This window comes from Peromyscus maniculatus, chromosome 3, assembly GCF_049852395.1.
Source record: "Peromyscus maniculatus bairdii isolate BWxNUB_F1_BW_parent chromosome 3, HU_Pman_BW_mat_3.1, whole genome shotgun sequence".
NCBI classification, from domain to species: Eukaryota; Metazoa; Chordata; class Mammalia; order Rodentia; family Cricetidae; genus Peromyscus; species Peromyscus maniculatus.
In genome coordinates this window covers 116,923,960-116,941,345 of record NC_134854.1, presented here as the reverse complement: position 1 = coordinate 116,941,345, position 17,386 = coordinate 116,923,960, and the positions used below count along the sequence as shown (strand labels likewise).

General features: G+C 42.8%; 1 protein-coding gene across 3 annotated transcripts in view; it reads right to left on the bottom strand.

Annotated features, from left to right (window-relative positions):
* Slc25a26 (solute carrier family 25 member 26) overlaps window positions 1-17,386 on the bottom strand; it is a 124,462-nt gene that overhangs the window by 17,860 nt on the left and 89,216 nt on the right. For 2 of the 3 annotated variants that reach the window (XM_006972567.4, XM_015989230.3), the window contains one exon: window positions 14,021-14,065. The exons of the other annotated variant lie outside the window; for it this stretch is intronic. In XM_006972567.4, coding sequence (XP_006972629.1) covers window positions 14,021-14,065 — 45 coding nt within the window. The remainder of the gene's footprint in view (window positions 1-14,020; window positions 14,066-17,386) is intronic. 3 annotated transcript variants of the gene reach the window in all.

Sequence of the window (17,386 nt, the reverse complement as noted above, 5' to 3'; positions counted from 1 at the left end):
TCTACAGATTTCCTCTGTCTTCAAAGGGGAGAGGTGTATTCCACAGGGACCACAGCTGTAACTGCTACGATACTGAAATACCCACGTGAGGTGGCTTATGCCTGTAATCCCAGCACTTAGGAGATTGCTATGAGTTTGAGGCCAGCCTGGGCTACACAATGAGTTCCAGGACAGGCTGGAATGAGATGACTCTCACTTTAAAAAACAATAACAACAACAAAAACAGGCTGGCTGACTGATTAGGTAAATAAAGCACCCATACTATGCCATATTCAAAGCAATTTGCTTCAGTAAGTTTGAGGTTTGTTTGGTTTTTTTTTTTTTTAAGTTAGTAACAGAATATAAAGTCTTGGGAAATTAATATTGAGAGCGACCAATCTAAACAGATGAGAGCAATTTACAAATGCTGCATTGTGGAGTTAAGAAAACAATAAGAATTGTGCTGATAAAAAGTATTACATATAAATTAGAAAAATACTTGAAATTGTATCTTAGCCCATGTGTTTGCAAGGACAAGAGGATGGGTACTCACTGGAAAAGCTAGGGAAAGTCACTCACAGAAAGACTAAATAGTGCTTTTATTTAAGTAAGTTCACAGCACACTGGAAATACAATAAAAATCAACACAGCACCGGCAATGGGTCACATGATTCCTGCTGATGCTGTTGGTTGCTCACTAAGTAACTAGGACATCCCAAGTGGGACATTCAATATTTGACCAGACCATCTTCTTGAATTGTGGAAAGCCCATATAACCACCACAACAGGTGGGTGCAGGGGCTAGGAGTGTTGAACAAGCTGCCCGAGGTCACATGGCGGATCCAGCTGGCTGGTCCTGCTCCGCACAAGGCCACACCTTGTAACAGACAGAATGGTCTGTGTGTGTGTGCTTCTCCAGGCTAGTCACTGGCTCCGCACAACCTCCAGGGGAGGCACAGTGCAGCAGGCAAGCCGTTGAGAAAAACGGCTTCCTCTCAACAACATCTGTTTAATTACTGGAGGTTTGTAACAGCTTTTTCTGGTGCTCTGTTTTCTCGCCTGAAGGGCCTTTCGAACACACATACACACAATTCAAGCTTCTGTAACGTTCTCCACCTGAGGAAGTATCTCCACTGTCACATAAGTGTGACTGTCATTCCCACCAAGGTAGAAGAACGGCTGGAGAGGTGAGGGGGGACAGAAAGGCCCAAAATGGAGAGACAATGTTGGAGTCTCCACTTCTAAGTTAAGTAAGCATTTAAACAGAGGATCACATGTCCCCAGGTACCCGAATCCTGATCTCAGTTCCATGTTATCTCCTTTTTCTCAAATAAAAATGAAATTTTATAATGACTCTACAGACATTTATTTATATCAAAGAGAAATTCAAGTTTGAGGGGTAAGACTGGCCATCAGAATGTGCTTAACTTCTTCGGTTTTCCTTAGGTAAACCTCTCTTAATGCAGTGTGATTGGGAAGGAAAGATTTCTAATAGCGTATGCAAACAAATTTATTCTAAAATAATCTTAGGTTTACAGAAGAGCTACAGAAACAGCATGGTTCCTATGTCCTCTCCCGCCAGCATCCACAGTTCAAGGCTCAAAGGTGACTACAGAAATCAGAACAAGCCTACTAATCTGCAGGTCTTAACTAAATTTGACAAGAACTGCTACTGTGTAAAAGTATGCAACTTCGGACATTCGCCTAGCTGCTACCCACTCGTGCTAACTCAGGGGCATTGCTACACAAATAACCAAGTTGTTTTCATCCTCCAAGTGATTCTTCACTATTTTTTCTTTTGAGATAATGTTTCACCTTGTACATTGACTGTCTAGAGCTCCATATGTAGAAGAGGCTGGTCTTGAACTAAAGGCATGCACCACCATCTGGTTTCAGCCATTGCTGAAGGCTTATTTGAGGAAGAAGAACATGAGAAATTCTGGTTCTCCCATCCCAGCACAGCACACCCCAGTACCAGCATTCACAAAGAGGTACAAACAGGCACTATCGGAATGGCTTGGAGTACTAGTGCGGGCGGCTATCTTCAATTAAACCATACCATGAAGAGCTCGTGTTTTGACTTCTAAAGACCTACCCAGATGAACACTACTGTCCAATGAAGACAAGCGGAAAGAAGTGACCCGGCTCCAGCCTGGAAAAAACTCAACGTGGGACTTGTTCATTTGTCTATTCATATGGCTTCTAATCTCATGAGATTATAAAATTTCACTATGTGGTTTTCATGGGTACATGATAGGGTATTTCAAAGCCATCCAGTCAATTCCAAATTAATTATGACTAAGACAACATGAAGGTTTTCAAATCTCCACAGCACTTGGGATCAGCTCTCGGAGACTGGCAGTTGTGAATCCACCAACAGGTTCTGCCACGCAGCAGAGCCAGCTCATGCCCACTTCCTGGAAATGCTCTCTTCCGGAAGCTGACCAAGCTACTGTGTAGCCTTGCACAAGCATTCCTAAAGCTGTTCGGACAGCTGCCCATGACTCCTGTTCAAACAGATGAGCCATCATCCTGTGAAGTGCTCATATACTAATGTGTAAGGTGAAGATTTCAAAATGAGCTTTGGAAACCAAAAGGAACAGGAAACACAACAGGGAGACTGCAGTATCACCGGGTGGCTAGGGCTAACAGGGATTCCCAGTCAGAGTGCGCATAATGAAAACTGGACGCACCCAAATGCTAATTAGGAACCATTCGGAGCACAGAGGCTGACTTCGGCTGCGGCGGCAGCTGGACCATGCTGTGGGTGGGATGTACAAGCAGCCGTCTCCTTCAAGTTGATCCACTTTGGGTAATACTGAATTTAGGCTGGCTGGGGCTTTTAGATGTACTTTTCCAGGGAGTGAAGAAAGTTACCAATAAGAATTTCTAGGAGCCCTGAACAGAGAAGGTGCTGTTCTGGGGAAAGTGTAGAAGGGGTTATGATACCACACTTGCTTCACAAGGTTCGGGACTACTGTTTCCGTAGTCATATTTTTGGATTGGTCTTTGGGGGGATATTTATTCTAACTGGGAGGTTCTCTGAGTTTTCTGTATCTGTCATTTGATTTTGTATTGGTTTTGTTTTGGGTTTTTTATTTTATTTTGGCAGAAGGGAGACGAGGCCTCTATTGCAGTCCGGGAGGCCAGCTCTCAGAACTGCTCCGGGGCAGTGAATAGAAGACCTCAGAGTAGCGGGATGTTAGGAAACTTCTTTATCTGAGGGTATTTAGAAGTAAGTTTCTATCTATTTGACAGGTATAAGGAAACACACACGCTTTCTGATGGCAACTTTCTCTTTTACTTTATCTTAAAAAATCTTTCTCTGAAAATCTCTGTCTCCATACATTTCTTTACATAACGGCTATATATCTCTCTTTACATACATATACCTCAGAATCTCTTTCTAAAAATCTCTCTTGCTCTCTCTCCTGTCTAGCTACTCATTTTCTCTCCTCAGCTCCCTCTGCACACCCCCATACACAATTCCTTCACATCGCTCCTCTTTCATACAATTCTCTCTCTCTCCCTCTCTCTCTCTCTCTCTCTCTCTCTCTCTCTCTCTCTCTCTCTCTCTCTCTCTCACACACACACACACACACACACTTCTACATCATTCACCCACTCTTTACTCACTCACTGTCTCACTTTTCTCTCTCACAGCCAAACTCTGGACAACTATACGTTACTTTTTCAGGGTCCGGTCCACTCTCATAACACATGATAAGTCACACCGTTTTTCTCAGGCTAGGAAGGTCTCGCTGACCGGCCAGTGAGTAATGGTTGGACAAGCATGTAGCCTGAGTGGTTAGCATTCCCAGACAGAGCATAACACTGAAGTTCAGGACTTAACAAGAACAGTTAGTTGGCTGAACCTTGAGTGGTTGGGGTACATGCACAAAGAATTACTGCAGGGAGTTACGTCTACCAAAGTTGCTTCAAGTCTGACCTTGATTCAGCAACAAACACCTGGAACTTAGGTTCGTGTATTCTCTGCAGGGGCAGCTAGTCTGTTTTGAATTTGTTCTGAAATCTAAAATTAGTTGTCTTTGTGACTGAGAATACTGTTGCTTTCCTTTGTCAGTTATGAAAAATATTCTAGGATTATTTCTATTCATCAGAATTATACAGCTTAAGTAGAAATAAATCATCTTCCTGACTACCCACAGCTAAATGTGTGCCCAAAGATGTAAAACACACACCAATGGGCTGTGGAAAGAACCCTACAGCTGTTCTTTTTAGGGAGGTAAGTGGTGGCACCTGAAAAAGTTACAGCCAGAAAACAACCGGTTTCCACAGCCAGTGACCCCACAGCCTTTGCCTAGTCTGGCTCACCAACCGAGTTATTTGTCTGGTGGGTCGAGATGTTAAATACTAGTTGTCACCTGCTGTATACTCCCACGGCCTCCTACAGAGGTCCTATTCACTGAACAGTACTTCGGTATCTGTCTGAGTAATCATCGCAATAAAACAAATCATAATTGAGGCTCACGGTCCTTCAACAACTGGCACAACTGTTTTAATACTCCCGCCTTCAGAAGGACACCTGCCCTTCGGTTTCAGGATGGACCCATCTCTTTAAAAAGACTGTTTACAAGATGGGTACTGTACCAAATGCCACACTAACCCCTATACATACAAAACCATTAGGTGACAATTAAAACTAAAGTTTCATAAAAGACACATATCAAGTTAACAAGGGGAAGCTGAAGGACAAGCCCAGATCTCTCACAGCACTAGAAAGACACAAAGCAGTCACTTGTGAGCACCAGCCTTCAGAGGCTCTCAGTGCCCTGTGCAGCCTGACTAAAGCTGTGGAAAACATAAGCAGCACCAACTACAAAAGGGACCACTGCCTTCATCTCTGGGGTGCCATGAGCCCAGCAGACCGTCTTTTTGTTTGTGTTTGTGTTTGTTTTGTTTTGTTTTTCGAGACAGGGTTTCTCTGTGCAGTTTTGGTGCCTGTCCTGGATCTCACTCTGTAAACGAGGCTGGGCTCAAACTCACAGAGATATGCCAGGCTCTGCCTCCCAAATGCTGGGATTAAAGGCATACATCACCACTGCCCGGCTCACAGGCCGTCATTTTTAAGAAGCAGGCAAATACTTGATGCCTATATGAATACCTGAAGGGCAAGTGCTTGATGATTTTACCTTGTGTAAATATGAGGGAACATGTGAATTAGGAATCAAAATTCCTAATTCTTAAGTTTGGCTGAGAACACTGTAAAATAGGAACAGAATGTAAGCCTCACATCATGGACTATATGGTACGGCATTCTGATGAGCTTCCCAAGAGTATGAGTTTGATGAAATGTGGGCTGTGTGATCAACTAGTGATGCCTGCCAAGATACAGCATACACATAGCACACTGCATATCTAACACCTGAAAGTATCCCCATTAAAACTCATTGGTTCACCAAGGTGGACTCTGTTGGTATTCACACTCTGGCCTGTCATTGGTTCTGTATCTTGGGTGAATAGACGTCTGCTCGCATCTCCCAGGAATCCTGTGAGACAACAGGTCTCTGTTTCAGGTCTCTGTCCCTTCCTTGAGCTCTTGCCTTGACTTCTCTCAATGATGGGACTGTAAGCTGAAATAAACCTTTTCTCCTCCTATGTTGACTTGGTCAGTGTTCATCATAGCAACAGAGAGGCAAATGAGGACGGCATCTTAGACTCAGTCAGTGACTAGGAAACAGAACCACTCTGCCCTTACGTTAAGACTTCTTCCTCCACACTGACCCGACAATGGCATGGTACGAATCACACACGTGCACATTACTCTCGTCCGTACCATCCCAACCTCCCTGTACTGCAGACTGTTCTGAGTCAGCAGGCCTATCCTGGGAGACACCACTCTCTCCCAGTCTCACAAAACAGCACCTATGGAAATGAATGATATTATTACTCAATACATAAGAGGCATTGCTGTGGATGTGATGTGGCAGATATTTAGCAATCACTACATCAGAATCAAGAGCAAAAAGTTACTGCTCTTTAACTTGAAATCACAGTTTTTATACGGTACTGCTCCTGCATGGTACTTATAACACACAAGAGAAATATCCAAGTAACTACCGTACATAATGCCTCTAAGGGAAATGAGGGTGTACTAGCCCCAGTTTCCTATTTCAAGGCTTCAATTCCATCCTGAGAAGCAGAGAATGACGTCACAGCTCATTCACGTAAGCTGATTTATTTTTGCTTGGCTTCAAACTTCATGTTTTCATTTCTTAGTTACTACTATGTAATTCTGCAACACCTTGGAGCTGATGTAAACTATGTAAATCTGGAAGTAATTAGCAATTCCCCTCCTGCACTGTGAACTGCTGTTTCCTGGTTTTTGTTGTTTTTAAACTTGACCTTCCTACAGGACATTCAACATACCTTTTAATAATATATTTACTCTTCATCTAAACTCAGCAAGAGAAAACCTATGTTTAAAAAAAGAAAATGTGCCGGGCGGTGGTGGCGCACGCCTTTAATCCCAGCACTTGGGAGGCAGAGGCAGGCGGATCTCTGTGAGTTCGAGGCCAGCCTGGGCTACCAAGTGAGTTCCAGGAAAGGCGCAAAGCTACACAAGAGAAACCCTGTCTCAAAAAAAAAAAAAAAAAAAAAAAAAAACCAAAAAAAAAAAAAAAAAAAAAAAGCAAAAAAAAAAAAAAAAAAAAAAAGAAAATGTATTTTTATGGCTGTGAATACAGTTCCAAAGGAACCTATAAATAAAACAGCCAATACAACAGTTCTACAAGTCTGTGTGGAACTCAATCAAGAATGTTAACCTTCAACAATTAGCAAATCTCTATCAACACCCAATGCAAAAGGCAGAACCATGAAGAATATAAACATAAACAGGCAAATAACAATATTCCTCCATCTTTACAGCAACGTGCTGTAGGGAATGTGACACAAATGTGTACAAAAGGTGGCTCTGGGGTGACCTCTGCATACACCCCCTGGTCCCGAAGAACGGCCTTCAAGGGGTTGCAGAGACAGGATACAACTAACTGTTATTAGCTGTGGGGCATATGAGAGGGAAAGTCACAGTCAAGACACTGCACTTCCTAAACAAGCTCATGTGTGAAAGGACTGAGAACATAGGGGTTAGAGTCAGACATGGGTTCAAATCTCAGTGATACTCCTTAGCACTCCTGTGATTGGGAGAAAGACTTGCTGGCTTGCACGCTCTGTCTGTCTGTCTCAGTCTCTCCCTTCCCTCTTTCTCCAGCTACAAAGTGAAGACAAATAACACCTGTCCCAGTCACTGCTGTTGCACAGTAAAAAGTGCTACGAGCAAATATAAACCCAAGAGGCTTGATGACAGAGGCCTCCCGCATACCCAGCTTCCTAGCTAAGCCTAATGAAAGACTCAGCTCTGAGTTCTGCATGGTGGGAATAGGATGTGAATGGAACCTAAGCCTGCCATGGTATCTACTCATTCCACAAATGATGTCTTTGGTAAGTGTGTTTAGGGAGGGCAAGTGCCTAACTAAAGAAGCACTTGAAATGCCAGCAAGGACTGCACAGGTGTCATGATTCCTGAGGAGGAAGCCATGAAAGATTCCACCTTGAAGAGGGGGGATGGGAAGCATCTCATTAGGGTGACACTTGGTCTAAGACCTAGTAATGACGACTAAAAGGTATGAGGGCATGCCATGTATATACAAACATCTGTGGAAGCCAGAATAGGGCATCAAACTCACAATGCTCCTGCCTTAGTTCCCTAAGGACTGGAATTACAGGTATACACCACAATCTGGCCCAAGGCATGCATAAACCATGCAACAATCCACCCCTTCATTCGTCCTCCTCAAGATGCACTGTCTTTTTTCATTGAAAAGTAGTTTGAGCCGGGCGGTGGTGGCACACGCCTTTAATCCCAGCACTCGGGAGGCAGAGGCAGGAGGATCTCTGTGAGTTTGAGGCCAGCCTGGGCTACCAAGTGAGTTCCAGGAAAGGCGCAAAGCTACACAGAGAAACCCTGTCTCAAAAAACCAAAAAAAAAAAGTAGTTTGAAGAAACAATCTATTATGGAGACATACCTTGGGGACACAGGAGATTGGCTCCTCGATTAGCTTGACCATTTCAGTACTCTGTATGCTATGTGCCTCTACCCACTGCACTCATCTGCAATCCTGCTGGACCGAACAAGGTTTGACCCAGGACAGGGGCAATGAAGATGCAGCACTGGCTTAAACCACACTGTAGATGTAATTCTGAACGGTTTTATTAAATAAGAAACACAGAGCCCAGTGCAGAGTTAAAAGCCCCAGAGTTCAGAGAGCAGTAGCTAAGAGCTGAGACCAAGACCGCCTTCTTACCACCCAATGCCGCTGCTGTCCTTCCCCTGAGAAAGAGACCTACTTCCTGTGTGTCTGTCTTTTTATTGACTTTTTTTGCCTTCTCATTGGTTGTAAACCCAACCACATGACCTCCTCGTCACTGCCTGTCTATACAGACCTCCAGGTCTCTATGGTTGGTATTGAGATTAGAGGTATGTGTCTCCAAGCTGGCTATGTCCTTGAACACACAGACTCTGCCTGCCATGTGATTGGATTAAGGGTGTGTGCTACCACTGCCAGACTTCTGCTATGGCTTGCTATTAGCTCTGACCTCCAGGCAAATTTATTTATTAACATACAAATAAAATCACATTTCAGCACAAATAAAATATCACCATACCACAATGGCTGCCTATGCCGTTTGTTTGCCAATGGAAGGGTCCTTGGCCTACCTGAATGCTCCCACTTGTTCTGCGACATCTTCAACACAACACATCAAGTACAAAGCAACTGGAGACACAAGCATCAGGGAGGCGACAGTGAGTCTGCACAGCCCAGAGCAGACAGCTTTGAGCAGATCAAAACCTGATTAAACTTTGAAAGGTGCAGCCCATCTAGATCCATGAAAGTACATTCTGGTGGTCAGGGGGATTCTGGAAAAAGAGATACAACCTCACATTTACAAAGTCCTGTCACTGCCTGGGGGACCAGCCTCCAGCAGCACAGGGCTCAAAGGGAAAGCCACAGCGTAGGCGTGAACTGGACTTTTTTATCTGAGGGGTTTGGGTAAAAAAAGACATTCAAATGCCCTCTTGATGATTTCCTTCTTTATTATCCGTTTTCTGTTCTTCTGTTCTTTTCTCTCCCTCCATAGCTTATATACCCCCAATAAACTCTTTCAGGCAATACAAGAGTCACAAAGAGGTTACATTCCATTTTTAAGTGAATGATTATAGATAAAATGTGGTTGGTTTGTTTGTTTATCTCCCTTACATGATTAAAAACAGTCATCCTGACAAACCACATACAATATATCTAAGTAATCTGTCATGGATTAATAGATCATGAGCAAGCAAGGAGCATATTTTCTCAGCCAACTCTTTTGTTAACAGGCTGCAAATTGCAGTTACAAAGAATCAATCACTTTATTATCTATCTTGAGAGTTTCTATCTTGAGGGTTAATCTTATAAGAAATTTTAAAGAAGTCACAAACCTAAACTTTTATACATAAAAAATAATCAGTCAGCTAAACTTTAACTCTTCAGGGTGCATACCCATATCAGAAAATTGAGGTCAGGAATGGGTGCAAGGAATTAACAATCTGGATGTTTTGTATTTACAACTCTGGCCTAATGAATCAGACAGCTCAGCTATGTGTCCTTGTGGGTTTTAGATTGTTTTTCTGGGGTTATTTATCTTAAAAAACATTACTCAGGCATCTGTCTAACCTGAAGTTATTTTGAAACTTTGTTTCAGCTAATGGTGCACACTGAAACCCATGACTGCATCTTTTCAGTATTAAGAGAATTAAAGTCAGCCTAGCTCCTGGGGAAATTCAATTGTTTTCCTTAACCATGAACCTGAGCTGTGATCTAAAGCAACTCCTAAGTGTAACTCATAGGCCTTAGTTATGAAACATAATCTTGCATTTACTTTTATTCATCAAAATTCTATATAGGCTATCATTTTTATCAGTTAGATAGTACAGCTTAGGGAGGAATCATCTTGACAATCCACAGATAAAAATGTCCAGTAGACCAAGATGCTTTCATGAGATAAACATACTAGATTACAGGCAGTGGGGATCTTCCCACATCCACTCACACCATGCCAGATGCCAAAGAAAGACTGTAGCAGCAAACATAAAGGCACAGCGGAAGCAAAAGACATTCGGGTGTCTGGAGTCCCGTGGCCTTGCCTAAATGAGAGTCACCCATCAGAGAGTTTCCTCCTGGTGGGCTGACACGTTGAACTTCAATTGCCACCTGCTGTTCCTCTGACATGGCCACTGGCAAAGTCCTAAGTTTATAAGGTCACAAATGCTACTTCAAAAAGGTAGAGAGCTGTGAAGAGAGTGAAAGTACATGGCACATAAGCATGAAAACCAGACTTCAGATTACCCAGAACCCACATGGAAGCCTGGCAGGGAAGGTGGCTACCTGTAATACAGGCACTTGGGAGACAGAGACAGGGATCTCAGGGCAAGTTGGCTAGTTAAGACAGCCAGAATTGGCAAGTTCCAGGTCAAATAAGAAACCTGATTCGATATGTAAAGTGGAGAGTAATTGAGGGAAAAAAAACCAATGTCAGCTTTGGGCCTCCACATGCATGAACACACGTGTGCATGTGTACTGAGATACATGCCAACCCACACACATGTAAGCACATATACCACACACACACACCCAAACACACACTACTTTCACACACACACACCATACTCATACAGACCACACACTAACACCACACACACACACACACACACACACTCACGCACACACATACACACACAATCATAACACACAAACTACACACACACATACACACAAACACACACTCACTCATTCACACTCACATACCGTATAGGTGGATGATAAGTTGTTAGGGCTTAGGCAAAGCATAAGACAGTAAAAAAATCTTATAGCCAATGTCTACAGGTTCAAAAAGTCAGTCAATAAGGGGGCTGGAGAAATGGTTCAGCAATTAAGAGCACTGACTGCTCTTCCAGAGGTCCTGAATTCAATTCCCAGTACCCACATGGTGGGTATAATAGGATCTATAATCATCTATAATAGGATCTGATTGCCCTTTATGGCCTGCAGGTATACATGTAGAATGCTCATACATAAAATATAAATAAATAATTTTTTTAAAAGTCAGTCAATAAAACAGAGTAAAAAATGTGGCTGCAAAGAGAAACAGAACAGTCATACTTTGTAATGGGTCCAGAGACCAGGTGGATAGAAGCAGCCATGGTTAACAGAAGTGGAGGGCAGAGAGAGGAAGTCAGTTTAGAAGAAAGGTGACCACTGTAATGTGGACAAAGAACAGTTAGGATAGTGGTGCTTACCCACCACCTCCAGACACTCACTGCTTACTACATACTATGTACTGCTTGGGTCCTGGCTGAGAAAGTCACATCCCTACATGAACACAACAGAGAAATCTCTCCAAACGACACAATCCCCCAGCATAACTGTAAAAGCAACTTAAGTGGATAAAACCATAAACACAAAAATAAGTGTTCCAAGGTTTCTGCTTCTACAGAGACCCTGTGATCTCACATTCATATATTATATAAAACCACAGAATACTTGAAAATATGCACAACATCTTTAACTATTATTTAACTTTGAGGGAAATGCAAACCAAAACTATGACAAGACACTGATCTACAACTAATAAAATGGTTGTTTTCTTTAAATCAACTAACATGTAATAGCAAGGACACAAAACAGGACAAAAAAAATTCTCTCAAGGACAAAAAAAATTCTCTCAAGGACAAAAAAAATTCTCTCACACATGCTGCTGAGAATACAGAATGCATTGGAAAACACCCTTATGGATTCTTATACAATTAAGCACATACCCTCCTTCCAGCCCAGGGACACCACTCCTGAGCAGCCTGCGAGTGTATGTGTGTGTGTGTGTGGGGGGGGGGGGGGGTTCCCTTCCAAACACTACACATAGATATTTACGAAGCTCAATGAATAACCACTGGAACCTGGGAATAGCTCAAATGTGTATCAGTACTGAACAGAGCCACACATTCTGAACTGCCAGTGACAAGAAGCAATACAAAGAGCCAACAGCCCGACAGAAGAGAAGGAAGCAGAGCATGGAACGCTGCATGGCACATGCTACCTGCTACGTGACACCGAAAAGCAGTGACTGGGGCTTGGGGTAGAAAGGGCACTCGTGATAGAGTGGTATGAGTGAAACACTGTCAGAACTAATGTATCCTTTTAAAGGGTGACATTTACTGTGTGCACAGTATTCCCAGAGGAACTAAACAATACATAGCACTTCACACATGTTTTTAACAGGGCCGGAGAGATGACCCAGCAGTCAGGAGCACTGGTTGCTCTTTCAGAGGACTTGAGTTCAATTCCTAGCAACTACATGGATGCTTACAAACATCTGTAAAAACAGTTCAGGGGGCCCAATCCCCTCTTCCGGCCTCTGCAGGAAGCAGACACACATTTTTAGTGCAGAGACATGCATGAAGGCAACACATTAAAACTAAAATTAAAAAAAAAAATTAAGCACGTTACTGTCATCTGTGATTACTACAAAATCCACAGTGATTTCTTAACTAGTTAGAATTCTACAAATGCCCTTATATTTTGGAAAGAAATGAAGCAACCCATGCTTTTTCCCTCTCTGGACCCCCAAACATTCCTCTGTGGACTTGGAGTGCCAGGACATCAGAATGTGTAGAATCTGTGTGAATTGGTTATTGAGGCACTTAGACAGGGGCTCTTGTTTGCTGGACAGCTGTTGGCCTCATTGTTCTTTTGTCACACGCTAAAAAGGGGAACTGGTATGCTGAGGGAATGTGACCTTCTCACTGGATAGCTGTTACATCACGTCTTGAAACACTGGCCAAGGAATCTGTTTTTACCCTGCACCATGAAGGAAATGGTGAAACATTAACAACCAAAGATCCCAAAACCCCAGTAAATGGCTGGTATTAGCTTTTAAAATCAGACCACATGCAAGAAATGTTGCATGGTCTAGTTTACATTTTTAAAAAGTTACGTGTGTGTGTGTGTGTGTGTGTGTGTGTGTGTGTGTGTGTTTGCACACATGCACGCATGCATGGGGGAGTGGTTACAAATGCATGCCAAGGCATGAGATCGGAGGTCAGAAACAATTTTTTAGGAGCTGGCTCTTTCCTTCTACCATGTGGGTCCCGGGGCTAGAACTTGGGCCATCAGGCTTGAAGTGCCTTTGCCTTCTGAGAATCTTGCTGGCTCCAAGTCTCCAGTTTACTCTCTAAAAGAACTGTTTTGACTTCATTTATTATTCTTGGGATGCAATTTTAGTAAGATTAATTTAGGAGTGAAAACTAACTCTTAAGATACTTTTTAAGTGTTTACTATAGGTATGACATGCATAGAAACCCCGTAAAATTATGGCGGCATCAGCTTGGATTGTGTCTGTTCCCTTTTCCTGCAGGACCAGGGTACTGGAGATTTAAGCATGCGAGGCAAGCACGGAGTTGCTGAACTGTCCCCAGCCCAGCTCCTACCTTGATACGTTGCCATTTTCCTGCTTGGCTATTTATAAACCTTTCTCACTTGAACAAGAACTTTCGATCTTTCTTGACCATTATCCTCCTAAGACATATGTCCTCCTAGGTCTACATTACAATTCAGTACAGCTCTCTATGTACCTGTGCACAGTACAACACTGAAGCTGTACATGACGATGCCGACCTGTACCATGCAGTATTCTTTTTATTAAGTCCTTTACAATGCTGGCAAAGACCCATGTAATCCATACCATTCTCACTGCCCCATGATGAAAAACAAAAGCAATGTCTATGCATGTGTAAGTCATTTAATTAATCAATTTCTGTGTGTGTGCATGTGTAAGCATGCACATACACCCCAGCCTGTGTGTGGAGAAACACTTCCAGGTGCCGGTAATTGGGAATTTTTAAACTTCCACTCACTATTATCTCCTTCCATTGCTTACCCACACTTTTGGGCACTAGCAAGAAATCTTCAAATGATGATTAAAAACTTACTTTCAGGGATTCCCACAAAGGAAACTGGACCAAGGAGAAAGGAATCTGGAGAGAGAGGAAAATAATGCAAATTAGGTAAAAATATATCAGTGCTTGACCTGGCATTATTGTAAGAACCCACAGGGCTTCACTTCATGTTATGGCTGTAACATGACCATTACTAAGCAAATACACAGGTGTAGTACATGTTTGAAAAACTGATAAACTCTGGTCATAGATCCTCTGCTTTTTCAAGCGTAAGAAACATCAAGACCACTATGAAGCCTCGGGAACTGAAGGGAAAGCAGGGCCAAGGCTGACGCAGAAACGGTAGATACACTACACTTCTACAACAACCACAACAGGAAGACCCAACCAGGTTCTATGTGAGAGCTATGGCCAGGTACTCTCAGCAAGCAGGGTGAGAGTTCCGAAGAGCCACTGAGCAGAAGAGAGAGGGTGAGGGAGTGGAAAGGGAAAGAGGTGCAAGATGGAGACAATATAAAGAAAGACGAAGGAGAGGACGAGAAGGAAGTAAAACAAGGAGAGTGAGGGGTGGAAAAAAAGTGCGGGGGAGGACAGTAAGGAGTGGGGGAGGACAGCAGGGGAGGACAGTAAGGGGTGGGGGAGGACAATAAGGGGTGGGGGAGGACAGCAAGGGGAAGAGGGAGGAGGAAACAGGTAGGATGAAGGAAAGTGGAAGAGGATAGACAACAGGAAAGGGAGAGACAAAAGGAGAGGTGGAAGAGGAGGGAAGTGTGTGTGTGTGTGTGTGTGTGTGTGCATGTGTGTGTGTGTATGTTTATGTGTGTGCGTGTGTGTGTGTGTGTGTGTGTGTATGTTTATGTGTGTGCGCGCGCGCACGCACGTCAACTGCTTGGGAAAACCCTAGAGAAAGAAAAGCTCTATACAGATTATGTTCCATGCAGACTTCAAAGTAAACCCGACCCGGGCCAAGGAGAAAGTCCCCTGTAGTCCTAGGGAGAGAGCAAGGTCATAACACTTAGAAAGTGTTTACAGTGAGCACTGGAACTGTGGGTCAGAATCACCCAGAAGCCAATCAGTGCTGTCCTCACTCTGCTGATAGATGAAGAGGCTGGGGTCCAAAGAAACTGTGTAACTTGCCAAAAGACACAGTCAAGAACTTGAGTCAGACCACCTGACTTCAGAACCCTAACTACTATTTCACCTGCAAAGATAGACGTTTAACCATGTTTATCTGCTTATAAATTCACTCAGTACAATTTCTTCGCTTTTAATTGAACTTTTAAAATTCTAAAAAAAGAAACGACACCCACATTTCCAAAATAAGAATGAACTCCGGTGGACTCCAGCACACTCAGTGCCAGCAGAGGTGACACTTGGGGGGGGGGGTCCCAGAGGCCCCAGTGTTGCCATCTCTGTACTGGGATCGATTGTCTAGACTGTGCCCGTGTGGACTGTCAGCAGTGTTGACTAGTGAGCACCCCCACATCTTTTGGAGGAATTAACACGAACTCAGGGCAAGAAGTTATTGCTGTATTTACTCAGAAACTCCAAGTCTAGCAGCATCTGTCTAAAGCAGACAGTGCCCCTGAGTGGGAAAGGCAGTGGCCACAGACACAGAATCTGTCCTACTCAGAAAGAAAATGGTAGTAAATGCGCATGTGTGCCTGTGTGTAAATGTCAATGTCACTAGTTTGGATTAAGTTGACAAATGAAAATCTCAGAGAAGCTTATTCATGTCACAAGTAAACAGCCACCCACCCTACATGTCACAGTCCCACAAGATGTTAAGTCTAGTGTTTTGATTCCCAAAACAAATCTGGCATTGTCCATCCTGAAACTCAAGAACTGCATTTTCAATGCAATCAAATACCAAAACCAGTAAAACTGGCTTCTAAAAACTTTTCTAAAATCTTGAGAAGGTATACTGTCCAGTGAGATACCCCCAAGAGGAGTAAAAGGCAGGACTTGGAGTCTTCTAATTTTAAGTTTCTTTGGACTTTTCCTTCCTAAATGTGAAGACATCACATTCTATGACAAAGTTAAAGGTCTCACCTGCAAATTTTTTTAAAAAGGCTTAAATTATTGTAAAAATCATTGCTCATTCTTTGATTAAAATAATTCCTAGGACTGCACTGAATGTTACCAGAACTTATTAGGCTTTTAAGACTATTTAATTTTTATTCTAAGGATAAATATTTTGTCCATTTGCCTCTATTGCAAATTATTTATGAAATTCTTCCTTCAGCTTACAGAAGCAACTTACATATCATACAATGGTGTGGCCCTCGTTCAGCTATTCCCCGGGGCATTGCTTAGACAAGAAAGCCCACAGTGAACCCCAGCTCGTCTCCCTACAACAAGATTAACTGACAGACTAAGGCAATTAAACATGCTGTAAATGCTTGAATATAATTTTATTTTGAGCTCTTAGTACTGAAAGGGCCCTCATAAGATAAACTCCTGCTGTGTGGAAACTTCTCGAATGTGAAGTCAAAACTGGGTGCTGCTTGCTGTCGTTCCCAGTAAGAGGAAACCACTATGGCGATGCGCCACACCCTTGTGAGGCGCACACCGCTCCACGCTGCTCCTAACTTGGGCAGAACGTGGGCTACTGGAGGGCAGCCTTCCTTTCCCATGTCTGGTTTGAAGTCAGACAACACCAATGTTTCTTCACAACGTGGGATTTTATACCCCAAACAGATGTAAGCTGTTATTCTAAAATGCTTTATAAATAAAGAAAATGAATAGCTACGCTCAGAGGCCTTCTATTCCAAAATACAACATACCCATTTTATGGCACCGAAAGTTACAAAACGGGTCACTGTAGTGACCTGTTTAATGCCTCCATTTAAGATGTTTTGTTTGAGTGAGATTGTTAAGACCCAGGGCACTAATAAGTAAGCAGCATTAAACCCAGCTACCATCAAAGAGGCAAAAGCAGGGGACCCTGCTACAATTCAACATGGATTCCACTCGGCAACAAGCAGAGAAGCAATTCTATCCTAGAGTGTATGTGAGGATCCTGGGTGAAATAGAGAAAATGAAACTCGAGTGTCCCTACAAGATGCACTGCCTATCACTGACAACACGAACAATGGACATGGTTATACCCTAAGCAGGACTTACCCATCCCCAAGTATTGGACTGCAATTATGCTTGAATTCAATCAATGCTTCTAACCTTATGATTGAAGATAAATAACCGTATAGTACTTTAATAAACAGCCAAGTGATTTATAACTGAGGGGCCATAAAGTATCATTTCTAAGGTATCATTTACCTCTTTAATTTGACTATTCGGTAGAACAATCACATAACAAGATACTTTTTTTTAAATAAATAAGGGTAGATTGTAAGCTACAATGAATACATTGTGAATGACCAGAGAACCTAAGGAACA